The sequence below is a fragment of the Myodes glareolus genome, chromosome 5, assembly GCF_982192425.1.
Source record: "Myodes glareolus chromosome 5, mMyoGla1.1, whole genome shotgun sequence".
Lineage (NCBI taxonomy): Eukaryota > Metazoa > Chordata > Mammalia > Rodentia > Cricetidae > Myodes > Myodes glareolus.
The window spans coordinates 19,495,743-19,514,964 of NC_142030.1; the positions used below are offsets into that span (position 1 = coordinate 19,495,743).

General features: G+C 41.6%; 1 protein-coding gene across 5 annotated transcripts in view; it reads right to left on the reverse strand.

Moving 5' to 3' along the window:
* The window catches only part of Kmo (kynurenine 3-monooxygenase), a 36,393-nt gene that overhangs the window by 6,816 nt on the left and 10,355 nt on the right, over positions 1-19,222 (reverse strand). For all 5 annotated transcript variants that reach the window (XM_048436412.3, XM_048436411.3, XM_048436410.3 and 2 more), the window contains 7 exons: positions 17,306-17,354; positions 11,098-11,185; positions 10,192-10,357; positions 6,634-6,705; positions 5,935-6,056; positions 2,733-2,880; positions 1,178-1,235 (listed from right to left, as the gene is read on the reverse strand). In XM_048436412.3, coding sequence (XP_048292369.2) covers positions 1,178-1,235; positions 2,733-2,880; positions 5,935-6,056; positions 6,634-6,705; positions 10,192-10,357; positions 11,098-11,185; positions 17,306-17,354 — 703 coding nt within the window. The remainder of the gene's footprint in view (positions 1-1,177; positions 1,236-2,732; positions 2,881-5,934; positions 6,057-6,633; positions 6,706-10,191; positions 10,358-11,097; positions 11,186-17,305; positions 17,355-19,222) is intronic.

Consider the following 19,222-nt stretch of genomic DNA (forward strand, 5'->3'; position numbering starts at 1 on the left):
TAAACGATGCTCAGCCCTTCCCTTTCACTATTTCTTGTGTGTTTCTTTGAGGACTTAGGTGTTTCTGAGGGTGTGCTGCAAAGGCTGTAGGCAAAGGTGGGCACCCGAGGTGGAAGGGAGACAAAGAACGGTACACCCATCACCCTGATTTGCTGCTCTGAACTCTTGTCTGTGAGTGGGTCACTGCTACTGGGAAGTGGTCAGACCTTGCAGGCATGAGGCCTACCTAGAGGTCCCTGAGTCACTGGAGCTGTGCCCGTGGAGGGGACTGTGGGTCCTAGTTTTCCCTGTCTCTCTCTGTCACGTCCAGAACAGGAGGTGAGTGCCTTTTTCTCTGCTGCTGGCTCCCCACCATGTTTCCTCTTCACAAACCAAGGGCGAGGGGGTCAACTGATCACAGGCTAGAACTTCTGAAACTGGGAGCCACTGTTATAGAATGTTATTTTAACCAGGCAAAGATATGTTACATTTGTTTATGCTGTATTTGTTTAACAATGTGAGGATGTGTGTTTAATAATGTAAAGATGTGTTGCATCTGCCTCTCCTTGCCTGCCTAAGGCCCTGATTGGTCTAATAAAGAACTGAATGGTCAATAGCTAGGCAGAGAAAGGATAGACAGGGTTAACAGGCAGAGAAAATTAATAGGAGAAGAAATCTTGGCTCAGGAAAAAAGAAGAAGGAAAAATGAGAGAAGAAGGAGGAGAGAATGAGGGACATACCTGGGGCAAGGAGCCAGGCAGCAGCCAGCCAGACATAGAGAAGCAGTGAAAGTAAGCTACACAGAAGTAAGAAGTATAATAAGCTCTGAAAGGAGAGGTAGAGAAAGAGAAACCTGTTAATTTAAGTTAAAAGCGCTAGCCAGAAATGTGCCTAAGCTAGGCTCAGCATTCATAACTTATAACAAGTCTCTGTGTCATGATTTGGCAGCTGGTTGGTGACCCAGAAGAAAAAGTCTGCTACAGGCCCCAGTAAACCTTTTCTAAGGTGACTATCCCAGGTATTGTTGCAGCAATGCAAAGCACTTTCCTCCATGAATCCTAGACTTCCCTCTCTGGGTGTTCACTCTCTGGGATAGGCAGCGGCTGCGGCAGAGATACTATTAGAGCGTTGGTGTCATAAATAGACCCACAGCTGATCAGCTGGGTTAGTCTATGTCCCCCTGAGAAAGTATACTTACTAAGGTCATTATTGAATTTGTCCATTAACTCATCAAATACCAAACAGTCTTCAAAGCCCTGAAACAAGAAAAATGGGTAAAAATAAGGCATAACTAATGAAATACTTCATAGTAATTATAAGGAAAGCTAGTACTGGTGGGAATGTTGCACAGAGAGCTTCTCAACTGATGCCTAATCATGATGCAAAGACCAGCAGCTGGATCCTCATGCTGTCTTTGCCTCACTGATCTCGGGAATGAGTATAATGATTTGAAAATGAGCAACAAAAAATTTTTGTGGATCTCAATGCCTCTTTAAGACTAACAATTACATGTCTTTACCTTGAGTTAGTTGTAAACTATTTGAGCCTCTAAGATTCATGTTCAGAATGATTGAATGAGCTGAACATAAAATTCAATGGTTGACTTTAGGTTCAGTTCCCATTACTGCTAAAAAATATTAATGATAGGCTCAAATTAATTTAGTTCCTATAACTCAAATTTAAGACAAATTTTGAACATGAAGAACATGAAAAAATTGTAAGGTCATACTAAATGCAATGAAGAATAAGAACCCTGAGTAGTGAATTTCCATTATCTACAAATTCAAACTACAGTGTCAGAGACAATGTAAAAATATGTAAAACAGATTTTTCACATCAACTACAGCGATTGCACTTGAAATAGTGAATGTACTTTTCAATGAACGTCTGCAAATTCTTTATGGTATAGGAATTTTGGCATAAGGTATGATGTATAACGTCAAGACAACAGTTATAAATTCTTACCTAAAATAATTTTTTTTCCTCGGTACGTGTTGGGGTAGACACTAGTAAAAGTTTAGTGTTAGAGATGAAATGTGGGTGTCAAGTAAGTTATGCAAAACACATTGTGTAGTGAATCCCGGGGGTAAGGGATGAACTACTTCCAGAACTCCCATGTTTATCCAAAGGACTGTAAGTGATGTTTACTTATGTTCTTAGGAAACTAAGTGCTTGCAGTTGCTTTGTAGGAAAGTCACAAGCTGCTTTTACTTGAAATAATGTCCTATCATCAAAGCAATATATGACTAGTGATTGCTAAACTACTATCACACACACATATATATCTTATTAATGTCTTGCATGTATGTATATATATATATATATTAATAACATTAATAAGACTCTTGATATTAACATTTAATATCAGAGTGCTATAGTTTAAAATTTTCCTTCTAACCACAATACCAAAATTTCCATGAAAGTAGTACTATCAACATTTAACCAGTTTGGGGTTTTATTTAGACCTGCCAGTCATGTTAGCTGTCGGCACATTAGGCTGTAGACACAGCTCTCAAGGAAACAGGCTGCCATACCATATGTTGTGCTTCTCTCTGGAATGGGTTATTGTATCAGACAATCTGGGCCCTTGATGGAGTTGACATTAGTCTGACTGGGTAACTGGGCTGACAAGGGAAATGGCTGTGTTCTTGGGACTGTGTGGGGGTGGTTTAGATGGCCCTTCTATTTAGGATGTAGTATTTGAGACTGACGTTGGAATGATCCAGGAACTTTCCTACAGGAAAAGAACTCACCGCATTCATTCCTTGCCCGAAAAATGGAACGATGGCGTGAGCTGCGTCTCCCATCAGCACACAGTGTGACTTCAGGTGGAAGGGAGAGCACTTCACTGATATCATGGGCTGGGCAGGCAACAGGAAGAAGTCCCTCAGGAGGGCTTGCCTGTGGAAGAAAGCAATCAAAATATCAACAGGTTACTTGGGGTTAATCACCGCTAAGTTCTTTTATATATTGGCTTCGTTGCCTTGGTATTTTGATGAAAAAAACTGATAATGACAACAGTTAAACAGCAGATGGGGGGGATGTAATTCAGTGGAAGATTGCTTGTCTAACATGTCTCAGGTCCTGGGTTCAATTCCCAGAACCAGGGAAAAAAGAAAAGGGAAATAAATTCTGCTATTCTAGGGCTAAGGAGAAGGCGAATTGGTTAAATGATGACCGTGCAAGCATAAGGACCTAAATTCAGAGCTTGAATTCCATGTAAGGTCAAGTATGGCAGCACGCACATGAAACACAGGGTGTGCCTGGAGTGTATGCCTATAATCCCGGCACTGGTGGGAAATAGAGAAGGAAGGATCTCGGGGGGACTGGCAATCATTCCGCTGCCGGAAGCTTGGAATTTATTCACTGTGCTACAATCAATATTTTCTTATGTTCCTACGAACCAAGATGGTTGCCAATGCCGTGTAGAAAAGATGCACAAGCTACTTTTATTTGGACTCTATTTCAGTAACCAAAAGAATATTTGACTAGTGAGTGGCTCAGTCACCTATCCATCACACCCCAGGTATTCATTCACCTCGCTGGAGAGCTAGTCTAGCCAATCAACAAGCTCCAGGTTCAGTGAGAGACCCTGTCTCTAAAAATATGGTGGAGAGTAACTGAGAAAGACACCCATTATCAGCCTCTAGTCTCCAGAAACATGCATATGTGTGTGTGTATACGTGCATTTGGACTGCCTCCACGTGTACATACAAACATGTACACTTACAACATAAACATGTATACACACATAATTACACTGTTCTCATTACCACTGTTTGTGGTAAGGTTAAATACATACAAAAGGATAAGTCTGGAAGCATTTGCATAATTTGAAATATGTCTGTATCATATGTCATGTCATCAAATCATTATTATGTATGTGGACCATAGTGTTTTTAATGTATTATTGTATTTTAGGCTATTTTCAAATACAATAGTGTATTTTAGACTCCTGTGCAAATACTGAACAAATGCTGCAGTGTATTTTATTAGATCAAAGCAAATGAGATTAATGTGAATCCTTATATCTTAGGAAATCAATAACCGCAATCAAAATCATGCTGGGGAGGTTGGAATAAGTTGGCCAATGGGGTCACAATTTTAGCTGTACTGAAGTAAACTCATCATCTGTTATTGACCGTGAGTGAAGACTAGGGTAAACACAAAGAAAAATCCTGATATTTGTAAAGCATCAAGAGAGGTTTTCTAGAAACTACAAATACAAAAATACCGAATGTTCTCAGTAATCTAAAGTCTGAGGGCAGCAAGATGGCTCAGCATGTGAAGTGTGTGCTCCTAAGCCTGAGGACCTGAGTTCAGTCCCCAAAGTGACAGAAAGCAAGAGAACTGACTCCCACAAGTTGTCCTTTGACCTTTGCATGCATGCTGCATGCCACAGTGCCCTTCTTTCAACAAATAAACCAATACACAAATGTAATTTAGAAAACTTTGAAAATAGTATTAAATATGACTAAGGATGTAAGAAGCAGCCACGGAACAATTTTAATTGACATAGGAGCTCAATTCGGTGTGCAGGCTGATTCTCTTCAAGGGTAGAGAGCTGTAGGTCTCTGTAGACCAGGAGCCTGTGACAGCTGGTGCTTGTCAAGCCCTGCTGGGCTGGGGCTGTACTTTCTGTTTTGCATAGGTAGCTGTGGGTTTCATAACTCAGCTATCAGGAAGGCACCTTGATAATCGTCTCCAAGGTGCACATTGGGAAGGAAGAGGCAGACTGGGTTGAAATCTTGCTGTGAACCAGGCCTGGAGGCACATGGCGGTGTTTTCAGCACCAAAGGCGTAGGAGTGAGGATTATGGGTTCCAAATCAGCGCCGGTTGCAACAGGGAGGCCCTGTCTGGGAAACAAAAAATGCCTGCTCCTCTTTGGTCTGATTGTGCCCCACGTTCCGTATGCGAAATCTGAATCCTCAACACCACAGCGGTTGCAGCCAGGAACAGGAGATGGTTCACTCACGAGCACGGAGTTCAGATCGAATCAGATTTTCGCCTTACAAAATAGACCCCAGGGAGATCCATGTCCCTTCGGTCACAGGAGTCCTCACAAGCAGAAGGCCTCTTCCGTGAGCCAGGAACCGGCTCTCCCCAGACCCAAATCTGCTGCGGCCTTGATCCTGAACACGTCAACTTCCAGAGCTGGGAGAAAAGCTTTCTGTCACTTCTAAGTCACCCAGTGTGTGACAGTTTTGTTGTGGCAGGCCTCTATAGGTCACACTTGTTTCCGCAGCACTGTTCTATCTCCCTGGAGAGGACACTGGAGTAAAAAGTGAACTAGGTGTTTGGTGTGTGTGTGTGTGTGTGTGTGTGTGTGTGTGTGTGTGCGCACGCAGTATTTGGGGGCAAGCAGAGTCCTTAAATGAGAACACACAGCAAAGTCCATGTGGAGGGGGATGATGACATGGGCCAGGTGAGCAGCCAATCACAAACCAGCTAGCTAGTTAATTCACTCAGCCTTGGTGGGGCAGAATTTAATCCCTGTGGGTCTTATGCCGAGCAGTGTATAGGATAATCATATTTAATCTACAGCAACCTGCCCAAGGTAGGTAGTATCACTTAGCAGCATTTCACCACAAGGAGCCCTGAGCTTGGGAAAGCACACGGCTAGGAAGGGACAGGCCCGAGACAGGTATCTGTTGTGTCACATATCTGTGTCTCAAAAAAAAAGTCACCACCAGTCTTGTGGCAGGCACACCAAGCCCAAGGAGTCCAAGGAAAGCCTAGGGACACTGGCACTTGTGTTCCTGGGATAAACTGGCCATGATTTTCTCAGAATCTCCACTCATAACAAAGAGCCCACTTAGACGTTTGCTTTAATGCTGGCTTCCAGACACTGCATTTTAAAAACAATTTTAAAGAAAAGTTGAGGCAGTTTTGTTGTGAATTTGGACTAATTCAAACCAAAGACACAAAAGGCGCAATTTCCCACGGAGACTTACTCTCCCATCAGAGGGATGGCATCTGGAAAGTTCTTCTGGAAGAAGTTCAGCACATCGTAATTTGTTGGAAGGTTTTCAAATTCTTCGAAGGGCATGAACAAGGTGCATGTGAAAGACTTGTCCTATGAAGCAGAGGGACAGGTTGAGAGAGAAAATAGACTGTGATGCTGGTACTCGGGGCCCTCGCGGGGACTAAGGATCTCCTGGAGGAGACTATCCAAGCCAGCTTTGTCCCCTTTCCTCTGGAGGAAAGCTCCGCCATGTCTCAGGGGACTCCTTGCTTCCTGAGTCACCAGGAAAACTGCTACCGTGCAAACCATCCACGTTCACCAAGCAAATATTGCAGTCCTTGGATTGTTTATAGACTGTTTCATGTGATTTTTTTCCTCCTCTTTTGCTTCCTGTTAAGATAGTATTGATCCTGTGGATAGATAGCAACAGGAAGGAAACGACTACCACAGAACACAACAAGCTGGATAGATAAAGACCCTGGAGACGAACGAAAGAACGAATACACACGAATACACATACACTAACGTCCCGCAGACCTTAAAGACTGGAATTCTAGATTAAAAATTGATGAGATCAAATAGGTTACCTAAATGCCCAACACAAAAGTAAGTCATAAAAAAAAAAAGTAAGTCATAAAAATATTAATTATTAAGATGCATAAATAGCAGATAAGAATTTGTACATTACCATATTTGGAAGGGCAATCATCATAAAGGCATTTCTAGGCCAAATATGAAGACAGTTAGGTTCCATGGCATACTGTAACAAAGAACACAGGCTTGATTAGCAAGCAGCTCATCTCTACCATGACTGCACTACTTCCACAGTCACCATGCCCACACATATGGTGCACTGCACGTGTGTTATTGCATGCAGTAGATATTGTCTGAGAAAACACTTTGGGTTCTATCTTTATACATTCAAATTTAAGCAAGTTTTTTAGCCATTTATTTTAAGATTTGAGAACATACTGTAATAAGATATTCCTTCTCTTTCACCTTTTCTACACACAGAAACATGCATGTCGATATACATATGTATGTACATAAAGTATATGCACATAAAACATTTATGTGGGCAGATGTTTATGTGTGTAGAATTATGTGAAATAGTTTTACACTAGTGCTTTTATAGATGGGACAGGAAAGTCTTAAGTTCAAGTAGTAAGAACAAAACTGAAGGAACAACAGGCTCCCAGCTACCGTTGTCTTGAAGCAGCAGTCATTCTGTCTTACAAAGGTCTGTGTCTGCCTGGCTTTGCTGTTCTTCTGCTCTTTGTTGTTGCTTTTGCCCTGGAACCCTAAGCAAAGTCTAAGCCATAGACCTGAAACGAATCAAGTGCCTAACTGTTGGATTTCAAAGATTATACAGGGACTAGAGTGGACAAGAAAGTACAGCTACCATGGAAAGCCAAGTCACTTCTTAATAAAGAGAGAGGAAGGAAGAGAGAGGGAGTTTTGGTGCTGACTGAAAGTATAGGAAATAATGGGTTGATGTGTAAATGGCTAAACAGGGGCCTTGTATAGAAGATCAGAGCACAGAGGAACTAAGTGGGGAACAGCTTCATCGGCTGAGTGAGGTGGAGGAGGTAGAGAGGCACCTAGCGCTTGGAGCAAATACCCTGCTTGTCCCTCCTGCCATCGTTTGTATTTTTCTCCTACTCCCTCATCTTTGCAGAACTCTAAAAGGTAAGACAAGGAGGAAAACAACAAGAGAAGCTAACTTGGTTTCCTAACACAGTATCAAAGGTCAGAGTTTGATTAAAATAATGAGGAAGCCAACATTTAGGTTCTGGCTTCCTCACCGACACAAAGAATGGCTTGTATATCATGGCAAATACAGTATGCTACCAAGAATACAGGGAAGTTCACAAATAGTCCTCGAGTCTAGAAAACAACCTTTAAATCCCAGCTTCTCATTTGAAGTCCCTCAAAACATAAATCCAGTTAGTATTCCTATTGTTCCCAAACAGCTCTGAGGTAGGCCTTGAGGTGTGAAGGGAGAAATGGAAAGACTGTAGGGGCTGGAGGAGGCTGAGGAGTGCTGTGAATGGAGATTGCACCCAAACACTCGCAGAATCTGTGGCTGTTTGCACAAGTTCTACACAAAATCAGGTCATCTTAATTTTCCACATAGAAAAAGGAGATGATTTCTGGGCATTGTGCTTTCCTGAAGAGCCTCCGGCAATTGGTAATGATAGAGGAGGGAAATTCTTTCTTCTTTGAGGGTGTGGTCACTGGTAAGTTTCCCACGTTCTAATGGACGATTCCATAACCATGCAAATATGAACAGCACTAACTGGGAAAGAAATAATTAGAATAAAAGGAGGAGGAGGAAGAGAGATGAAGTCAGGAGGGGGATATGTTGAGATGAGAGAGGGAGTTACGTTATTGTGTACATGCATAAATTTCTCAAAGAATAAAATAAAATATAGGCTTTAAGGTAAAGCTAAGTTTACAAACCTTATGAATGAGAATAATGGAGATGTTTTCCTAGTAACATCCAGAGGCCTTGCATCTAGTCTCTCTTCCCACTCCACACGTGGGAGATGGACCACAAGTTGCACAGTAAAGAGAAGAGAGAAAAGAAAGGGGCAAAAAATTTGAGGGCATGAACTAGGCTGATTTTACACAATGATCTTACGTTTTCTTGAGTTTTGATTCCTAGATTTTACTTAGATACAGAAAATCGTGCACATACAAGGCAAGAAAGTAAGAGTAAGGCTGTGTAAATGACAAAGGGCAAGGAAAAAAGAAGGGCAGAGGGTCCAGGGAAGAATATTCTGAGTGCACAATACATGTCCACAAACTTTAGTATATAAATAAATACTTTTAGAAGAGTAAAATTTTAAAAAATGCCAAGAATTGTTTAGGGCTTGTTAAAAGGCCCCTGTACTTGAGTCATATTTGTCTCAAGATAGCTGCTTGAAAAAATGAAACCTTGAAAAACTATTATTAATTATTACAAATAATTACAGTGGCTGAAATGTAAGAACATAAGTGACCACATTACAGTGACTTTATTGTGCACCGTTCTGCTTACAGTGAGGCTGGCTTGTCAACAGAACCATCTCACCCTGAAATCCAGAGTTATCGGCTCAAGACCCTCACACAACAGGCACAGGGAAATCAGTGGAAAGATTTGACGACAATGAGGAAGAAATGGAAAGACAATAAGATGTTAAAAATATCTATTTGAGCCAGGTGGTGGTGGCGCATGCCTTTAATGCCAGCACTCGGGAGGCAGAGGCAGACAGATCAATCTCTGTGAGATCAAGGCCAGGTGGGTCTGCAGAGCAAGTGCCAGGACAAGTTCCAAAGCTACACAGATAAACTCTATCTCGAAAAACAAACAAACAAAAAGAATGATTTGATTGCCCTGTAGAGTATGTTAGAATGTAACTTTCCTGTCTCGATTAATTAGATATTTTATAGATGCCCTTACTTCACCTAGAAGAGATGAAATCAGATCAAAACTTTAGAATGCGTGTTTTGGATGCAAATTAAGCATTCGACGTTATCTGCTTTATATAAGTTAATTTTCTTATATTGCCTCTGTTAGTATTTCCTTTTCCATAATACATTTCTATATTTGTTGTGACAGACTCAAATAGTTTTGTTTTACTTTTAAACATAAAATTTTATATTAAAATAATTTCATGCAAAAATTTCCATAGCACTTATCTGCTTCTGGCATAGCATAGAACTTAGTAATGGAACAAAGGGGAATGAAAAAAACACAATTTAAATCTCCTTTCAGAAATACATTACTAATCTACTCCACTAGCTCTCCTTAGATGCTCCTATGGTGGTGTAGGAGAATTGTCTGTATTCTGTCAATCATGTTTTAAATAAATGCTGATTGGCCAGACAGGAAGTATAGGCAGGAAAACCAGACAGGAAGTAGAAATGATGCAATGAGAACAGGAATATTCTGGGAAGGAGGAAGTTGATTCCTCCCTCTCCTGCCCAGATCATCGAAGCAGCAGGATATGATCTGTCCCACTGAAAAAGGTATTGAGCCACATGGCTAACATAGATCAAAATAATGGGTTAATATAAGTTACAAGAGCTAATAAGTAGCCTGACCTAATGGGCCAATCAGCTTTATAACTTACGGAGTCCTCTGTGTGATTTTCTTTGGGGCTTAACAGTTGTGGGGTACCAGGCAGGACAGAAAACACAAACAAGCAGGCCCCTTCATGTTACACTATGGGAGACGGCTATGGGAAGGGAGAAGACCTACCTCCCCATTCTTAGGTGGAATTGTCAGCTCCATATACCCATGCGGGATGTATTGCTGACTGTAGTCAAAGCGAGGCTTCTTCATGAGGTGGGCTCTGACCGTTGAATAGGCTCCATCGCATCCTACAATGAGGTCATAAGTGACATCTCTGGGAACTTGGTCAGGTCTGAAAAACAGAATGAACCATTCCCCCCCGGCCAACAAAAACATCTAGTGAAAACGGTAATGTATTTCGACTTGGGTGTTAAAAGCAAACCCTAGCAGTAACTCAAAATGTCCACTTTTAAACATCTAACTTAGAGCCTGACTTTATCTAACTTGAATCAACAGATTTAAAATTAAGATGAAAATGCTTGTCCCAGACATGGTTTTGCTTTTGAGAATGAGAATAATGTACCACTACTCTGATACTAAAGACAGATGTGCTTGCTCCAGAAGTGTGACAGAGCTGAAGGAAGAAAACCTCGAGAAGACGGGAAAGCAGTCCCAAAGTGTAAGGGTAAACACATCTGTAAGTGTGAGTGGACTCAGGAGTATCTGTAGGCATGTGACCAGGGTTTGCTGGAGAAAACACACTCGATTTGAGGAAACGATACCAGATACATGCTTAAGAACAGAACACCCTCGTCCCTTGTTGACCTCCAGGGTTGGTTCCAGAATATCCAAACCTGCAAACGCTCAAGTTTCTTGTGTCTAACAGCTCAGTATTTGCATATGTCCTGCACAAACTACTTAGAAAACATCGGGTACTATTCTCAAACCAAAGGCCCTGGCTGCGAAGACTATTTGAATTTTCACTTCAGTAATCGTTTAACTCTTTCGAAAGAGCCAAAGAACAAAGTTTGCTGGTAGAGTTCACCACCCCCACCCCTGCCCTCTGAAGTCAAAAGCCTGAACAGTGATTACCCAATCACGGTGACCACCCCTTCCTCGGGATGGCATTTCGACAGCTTGTGGCCAAAGTGCACCTTCGCATTGGGGTATGACTCCACCGCTGAGGGAAGAAACAAGGTAAACAGAACTGAGTTTCAGCTGTGCTTCACCAAATCAAACCGAAAGGCTGATCATTTACTGCGAGCAATAGATAGAGAGATACTACTTGGCTGGTTAGCTGCTCTCTTTATTTGTGACAGGGTCTTATTGTATAGTACAGTCTTGATCTCACTGTATATCCTAGGCTAGTCTCCTGTTTACAATCCCCCTGCTTCTTCTATTTGAATGCTGGACTTCTATGTGAGTACCTATCGTGCCAGAATCTCTCTCTCTCTCTCTCTCTCTCTCTCTCTCTCTCTCTCTCTCTCTCTCTCTTGAGATAGGGTTTCTCTTTGTAGCCCTTGCTGTACTGGAGATTTGCAAACCAGGCTGTTCTCAAACTCAGAGATCCTCCTGCTTCTGCCTCCTAAGTGCTGGGTGGGATTAAAGGCATTTACCATGACACCTGGCTATTTTCTTTTTAAAGTCAAACCAGACTTTTTTTAATTTAATGATAATAATAATAATAATTTTGTTTTGTTCGAGACAGGGTTTCTCTGTGTAGCCCTGGTTGTCCTGATACTCACTCTGTAGACCAGGCTGGCCTTGAACTCAGAGATCCGCCTGCCTCTGCCTCCCAAGTGCTAAAAAATTAGTGTGTGCCACCACCATCCAGCAAGACACTTATTCTTACTATGTTTTGTGGATAGTCTAGTGTAACCTTTAACAATACAGACAAATGAGAAACAGCTGTTGTCACTTCAAACGTTTTCTGTATTTCTACTCATAGCATTGCGCAAACTCCAGCTTCCCTGAGACTGTTTGTGCCCTTGGAAAGAAGCAATTGTTACAAACTTCAAAGCTGCCTTTAAAGCTCCATCTGTGGCTAGAAACAACCAGCCATTAAAACAAAAACAAAAACAAAAAACAAACAACAAACAACAAAACAAAACAAACACCCCCCCCACCCCCCCACCCCCCACCCCACCCCCCCCCCCCACCCACCCCCCCCCCGCTTCTCGTTATGCATGCCTATCTCCTTCTCCTCTGGGCTTTTGATTCATGGTACTTCCAGTGCTGGGACACTTGGATACCAAGCGACTGAAAAACCAGTTGAGCTTGGTGATGGTGGTGCAAACCTATAACCATGTCACTCGGGAGTCTGAGGCAGGTGGATCATGAGTTCAAGGCCAGCTTGAGTCATGTAGTAAGATTGTGTCTCAAGAAACAAAAAGGAATTTAAAAGAAATAAGAAAATGAACTGTAACATGAGGGCTTGGCTTGTTGGGGTATCTGTCCTGCCCGGCACCCCACAACTGGCAATTCCCAAAGAAAATCACACACAAGACTCCATAAGATTATAAACTGATTGGCCCATTAGGTCAGGCTTCTTATTAGTCCTTGTAACTTATATTAATCCATTATCATTATCTATGTTAGCCATATGGCTTGGTACCTTTTTCAGCTGGGCAGGTTACATCCTGTCTCTTCGGTGGTCTGCGCAGGAGTGCAGAGGGGACTTCCTCGCCCCTAGCCTTCTCCTATTCTCATTGCCCCACCTCTACTTCCTGTCTGGTTGACCCGCCTATGCTTCCTGCCTGGCCAATCAGCGTTTTATTAAAATACATGATTGACAGAATACAGACAATTCTCCCGCACAAATGAACCATCTTCCTCTACCTGCTGCTACCAAATAATCTAGTGAAAATGGTAATATATTTCTACTAACATTAATATTATATTTCTGAAAAGAGAAATAAGAAAAAGAGAAAAGATTGACTTCCTCCTTTCCTATTTGAATCTTCTTGATCTCCTTTTGTTGTCTTATTGCTATTGCCAAAGCTTCAAGAAGTATGTTGAAGACATATGGAGAAACTGGACAGCCTTGTCTTGTTCCTGATTTTAGTGAAATCTCTTTGAGTTTCTCTCCTTTTAAAATGATGTTGGCTGTCAGCTTGCTGAATATTGCTTTGATTATATTTAGGTAATTTTCTTGTATCCCTGACCTCTCCAAGACCTTTATCTGGAGGGGTATTGGATTTTTGTCAAATGCTTTTTCAGCAACTAATTAAATGATCACATTTTTTTTTCAGTTTACTTATATGATAGACTACATTGATAAACTTGCATATGTTGAACCAGCCTTGCATCCCTGGGATGAAGCTAACTTGATCATGGTGGATGACAGCAACTGATGGAAACAGAGTCAGAAACCCGCATCAGAGCACTGGACTGAGCTCCCAAAGTCCAGTTGAATAGTGGGAAGAATGAAAATATGAGCAAAGAGGTCAAGACCGTGATGGGTTCATCCACTGAAATAGTCTACCTGGGCTAATAGGGGCTCACCAACTCAAGCCGGACTGGGAAGGAACAAGCATAGGACCAAACTAGTCCCTCTGAATGTGATTGACAGTTGCATGGCTGTGGCAGACTGAGGGGTCACTGGCAGTGGCACCAGGATTTATCCCTGCTGCATATACTGGCCTTTTGGGAACCCATTCTCTTTGGATGTATACCTTGATCAGCCTAGCTATAGTAGGGAGGGCCTTGGACCTTTCACAAAGTAATGTGGCTTACCCTCTCTGAGGATTGGAGAGGGTGGGGTGGAAAGGTGTCATGGGGGAATGGGAGGAGGGGAGGGAGTGGGAACCTGGATTGATATATTTTTAAAAATCCAATAAATTAAAAAAAAAGAAAAAGAGAAAATAAAAATGATAATTTGTCACATAACTGCAGAAAACAAAGTTTATCTGATACAGTTAGGGTAATTTTTTTTAAAAAAATAAATTTTGTTATACTGGGTTCCAATAAAGTCATGTTCATATAATTAAAATATCACACATGTGGCTTGGCATTTGTGTCCCCATATTAGACAGTGCCACTTTTGGAGGTTCACAGAGCAGAACATTACATAAAGATTTTGAAAAATCTTTTTAGGAAGACTTTTAAAGGTGTCTTGATACAGAAATTACTGAATGTCCCAACCACAATTATTTTGATTTTCTTACTGTTACCATCGAATGGATGAGAAAACCATGAGACATTGGTACATGTAATATGAGTTCATCTGAGAATGGAGTTCACTTACAATGTTTTCAGAGGGGAACTAATTAAATTAGAGAAAAAGTAAGTACTTATATTGCAAAGAAACAAATCTTATATGCCAAATAGTGCTTGGGTCTCTCTCTATGGAGTGGGGGAGGAGAGAAAGAGAGATGGGGGGCACCCCTTTACTGATTTGGAGCCGTGAAGCACATCCTCAAAGTAAAACAGTATGGAAATGTCATGTAGACCAAGACTGTTACACGTATATTAATTATTATATATAATTATATTAATTCTATTAATATGTTAATTGTAATATGTGTATATTACATATACTTATATAGAACATATATATGGTATATATGTATACATATTTATGTATATCAACTCTAGTATTAGTTGATATTTTATATATAATAAGGAAGAAATTGAGTCATTAAAAATCAGAGACTTTGGAATGAACAGACTCAAGCTCAAATCTAGATTCTACCACAGTGGGACCTAAGAGCTCTCAGCTTTTATTTTGCCATTTGTAAAGCTGAGCTCAATGTAATTCCCGCCTCACGTAGTTGTTGTGGAAATCAGTGCGTGTGAAGCACTTGCTGTAGCGTCTGTTGCTTCCATGACAACTCGATCTCATCTTTATCTTAGTAAATTCAGAGGATGCTAAGCAGGCCTGTGACACTGCTGGGCCATAAAGCTGCCTGGTGTTTCCCTTCTTCCTAAAGACGAACGGGGGAGGGTGTGGTACCCAGGCCTCACTTCACCCGCCGGCCGGCTGAAAGACAGTTCCAAATATAACTGGAGATGAAATTGATTCTGTGGAACATTTAACTTTCTAAAAAGACAGAGACTTCTAGGATATACCAGGAAGGGTTGGTTAAAGAGGCACCAGAACAAGAGGGAAACCATGCTTTGTGCTGAGAGCCTGGTCAACTATCCGAGGCTAGTGACGTCATGGGTCTTGGAGGAGAACCTACAGCCTCCACTTTGCTAACCCATCATCATACGTCTACTTTCTAAACATTTGTCTTTATACCCATAGATGTGCAGCCCTCAGCCCTCGTCAAGGAAACCTCTCTTTGCAGCGGGTAGAGAGCTTTACAGACAACCACAACAGAGTAAAGTGGTGGCGCACTCCTTTATTCCCAGCACTCGGGAGGCAGAGGCAGGTGGATCTCTGTGAGTTCGAGGTCTGCCTGGGCTACAAGAGCTAGTTCCAGGACAGGCTCCAAAGCTACAGAGAAACCCTGTCTTGAAAACCCCCCCCCAAAAAAAAGAGAAAGAAAAGAAAGAAAGAACCACAACCAATTGAAATGTAGCATTGTGGAGTCATTCCTAAGAATACATCTACAAAACACGCCTGGACCTAATGTTCAGGAGAAACTGTGGAAGTGGCAGGGAGACTATAAGAGCCAGAGGAGCAGAGAGTTTGCTGTGAGATTGTGTCTCCTAGGAACACCAGAAGTTACACCCATAAAGTCTCACCAACATGGCTGCCTAAACAGGAGCTGATCAAGAACAACAAACCGGGTTGGGGAAAGTCCACAGGGCCCAACCTTATACCTAGAACTATAGGTACGGAATGCTGAGAGCGGCAGAAATCAATTCTTTCCCAGGCTTGGTGGTTTGAATAGGACTGGTCTCCATAGACTCATGTGTTTGAATGCTTGACCCACAGGGAGTGGCACTATTAGGAGGCGTGGCCTTTTGGAGGAAGTGTGTCACTGTGGAGAGGGGCTTTGAGGTCCATGCCCAAGCTATACCCGGTGTGGGATACGAAGTTGTTTCTGTTGCCTGTGGATCAAGATGTAGAACTCTGAGCTACTTCTCCAGCACCGTGTCTGCCTGTGTGCTACCCACCATGATGATTATGGACTAAACATCTGAACTGTAAGCCCCAATGAAATGTTTCCCTTTATAAAAATTGCCATGGTCATGGTGTCTCTTCACAGCAATATAATCCCTAAGACACCAGGGAGGAACACATCAATTGATTATCCAACACCAAATGGTCAGCCCTAAAATATACATACAAATAACATTATACAAACTGAAAAGGTTATATTGAGGAATGACAAAAGGCCATGTATTTGAAAGAGAGGAAAGAGAGGTATATGGGAGGTTTTGAAGTGAGGAAAGGGAGGGGGGAAATGATGTAATTATATTATCTCAAAAGTAAAAGAAGTTCTTAAAATTAAAAAAAGAAGAGAATAGAAATGTTTGTGGGGTATGCTCTGTGGTAGAGAATCTGTTCAGTATAATTACTGAACCGGTATAATCTATTGTTAAATTTAATAACGTCTGAAAGGTTACGAGGGGTGTGAATGGTTGCCAGGGGTGTGAATGGTTACCAGGGGTGTGAAAGGTTACCAGGGGTGTGAAAGGTTACCAGGGGTGAGAATGGTTACCAGAGGTGTGAAAGATTACTAGGGGTGTGAAAGATTACCAGGGGTGTGAACAGTTTCGGGAGGGGGTGTTAAAGATTACCAGGGCTGTGGAAGGTTACCAGGTATGTGGAAGGTTACCAGGGGTGTGAAAGGTTATCAGGGATATGAAACATTACCAAGGATGTTGTGCAATGGTTGACTAAATTTGCAGATTTACTTGAAAGCCCAGTAGTTTATGGATAGTTCTTTCTAGGTACTGAGAGCACAACTTGAGAACTAGATCTTACATCTTCCTGCTTCCCAGTCCTCTCTATACATCTGACTTCCTACAAACATAAATCTGACCCTCACACCACCACCACCACCACCGCCTCTTCACGCTGTTACCCAGCTTTGCCCAGTGCCTAGGCACACCTGGGCTGAGGCTGCAGTTTCCTTTCAGCCTTCACAGACATGCGCATCTAACAGGGCACATGGCAAGCTGTCTGCTTATGTCTGTCGACCCACTGGGCTGTGAGTTCCTGACCAGACAGTGTGTGGTAGAATTCCAAGGTCTAAGGAGTAAATTATTTTCACTTGGATACTTGATGAGATGAAAAGAGACACTTGGGCAATTTTGCTATTACACAATCTTATTCTTTAGAGCCCATAAAAGGGAGCAGCAACCAAACCCTAGTAAGTTGACTGTACAAAAGCATTAGGCTTACCAGTCAGTAGATCCTTGTTTAACTTTTCTCTGCTTATGGAAAGGATATACTGAAAGAAAAAGAAAGTAGACATTGTTTCTGGAGAATGGGAAAATGTAACTCTAAGTTACTTAGAAAGAAAAAATAGTCACTATTTAGCAGGAGGTTGCAAACTGTCTTAGAACCGTTTAGCTAAATGGTATGATAATAATAATAATAATAACAATCATTAGACAATGATAATAATATTAACCAAATATGATATCCGAATTTTTAGCTTAGGCTTTCTGAAATTTTGATACTATAAAAATCAAAACCTTCTCACAGAGAAAATATTAGTTTCATTAATGTAATTTTAATGTTGTGAATTTCATATTCCCACCAGAGCTCTCTAAATATGGTTGTTACATTGCTTCTCTACTGATAACATCGGAGCAAATGCACTGCCACCCCTCCCCCCCCAAAAAAACTACCTCCAAGGCCTTAATTTTAGAAAAAGCTGTGTGCAAAAGTAACATGGGGTGGCAGTTGTCAGAGGACAGCCTTTCACTATGACACACGTTTATTTCAGACCGTGTGTTAAAATGCAGCAGGCTCACTGGACTATAATGCAATGCACGCATGGTGTCCAGGGACCAAAATACTTTAAGCATCAATTAAAATGTTTTATTTTAGTTTAGTTTAAAAACAGAAAGAAAAAAGTTCAAGTAAAATAAAAACTGATCTAGAATAATAAATCTTAGGTTGCTTGGACTCATTGTCGCATGAGTAAAGTCACAAAAAGTTAATTTTAAGTATTAGTTACTTTATAGCAAACATGCCTACCAGGGACCATGAAAGTCACAATACGGTCTTACGATTTAGAGTGAATTCATTAAGCATTTAAAGTATAATGTTTTTCCAAATAGTAGGAAACCACACAGTTTTTAGCATGGAAATTCTAACTTACAGCTCTTCTTGTTCTGCAGTAGAAATTTTACCTTAGCAGTCAAATCTAAATTTGGTATAAAAACAACTCCATCGTATTACAGTGACAGTGGCTGAGGAGGTGCTTGCTTCCTGTCGCGGCAGGGCAAGACAAAGCAGTGGTTCCACTATCTTGTATTGGTGCTGAGGCCTGTTTCTACATTTAAGTAGAATCTGAGCTCTCTGATGGAGAATCCCATGGGAAATTGCCCAACTTTATATAGGAAGCTTAGGTCAGGATGTCCTAACTAATTTACCTTACCCTTTGTTAACACCCCTTGTTTGTGCAGAACCTCCCTCCAGCTAACCACTCAGCGGCTGTAAAAAGTGCTTGCTTTGGGCTGTTTACTCTGTGAAGCCCCCACCCCCACTCCCACAAATGCTGAGCAAGATTCCTGGACAAGGCCTCTGCCCTTAAACAAAACAAAACAAAATAAGTTTTTGTTCACTCGAACGGCCAGGGGCTATGGTTCAAGGGTAGAGTACTTGCTCAACTTGCACAAAGTCCTGGCCTCCACAACCAGCACAGCGAGGAAAAACATTCTAGAGGGTGCTAGGAAATGCTCCAATTATAAATATTCCTTTAAATTAATGTGGTGAAAATGGTCTTTGCGTGTTGGTTATAGGGCTTGTGTGCTGTTGGAATCAGCAGACAAAATAGTCCACTAGGGTCACCAAGACTTCTCTATGGTTTACTTCCGCTGGATAGCATTTCCTCATAAGCAAGAGTCAGTGTCGTTCCTGCTGCAGGGCCTGCCTCCAACACCTGTTCCAAAAGGCTGATCCCTCGAGGAACTAATAAGAGTTAAAAAGTCTAAAGATAGAAAGCACAAGGATAAAGACCACGTTAGACAGTTTATTTGGAGATATGTAATGCAGTAGTTTAGTGCAGACCATTTCAAAAACAATGAGGGAAAGCAGTCACTTTCTCTGTCCTCCACGCCTTCAAAGAAAAACACTTCCCACTAAGAG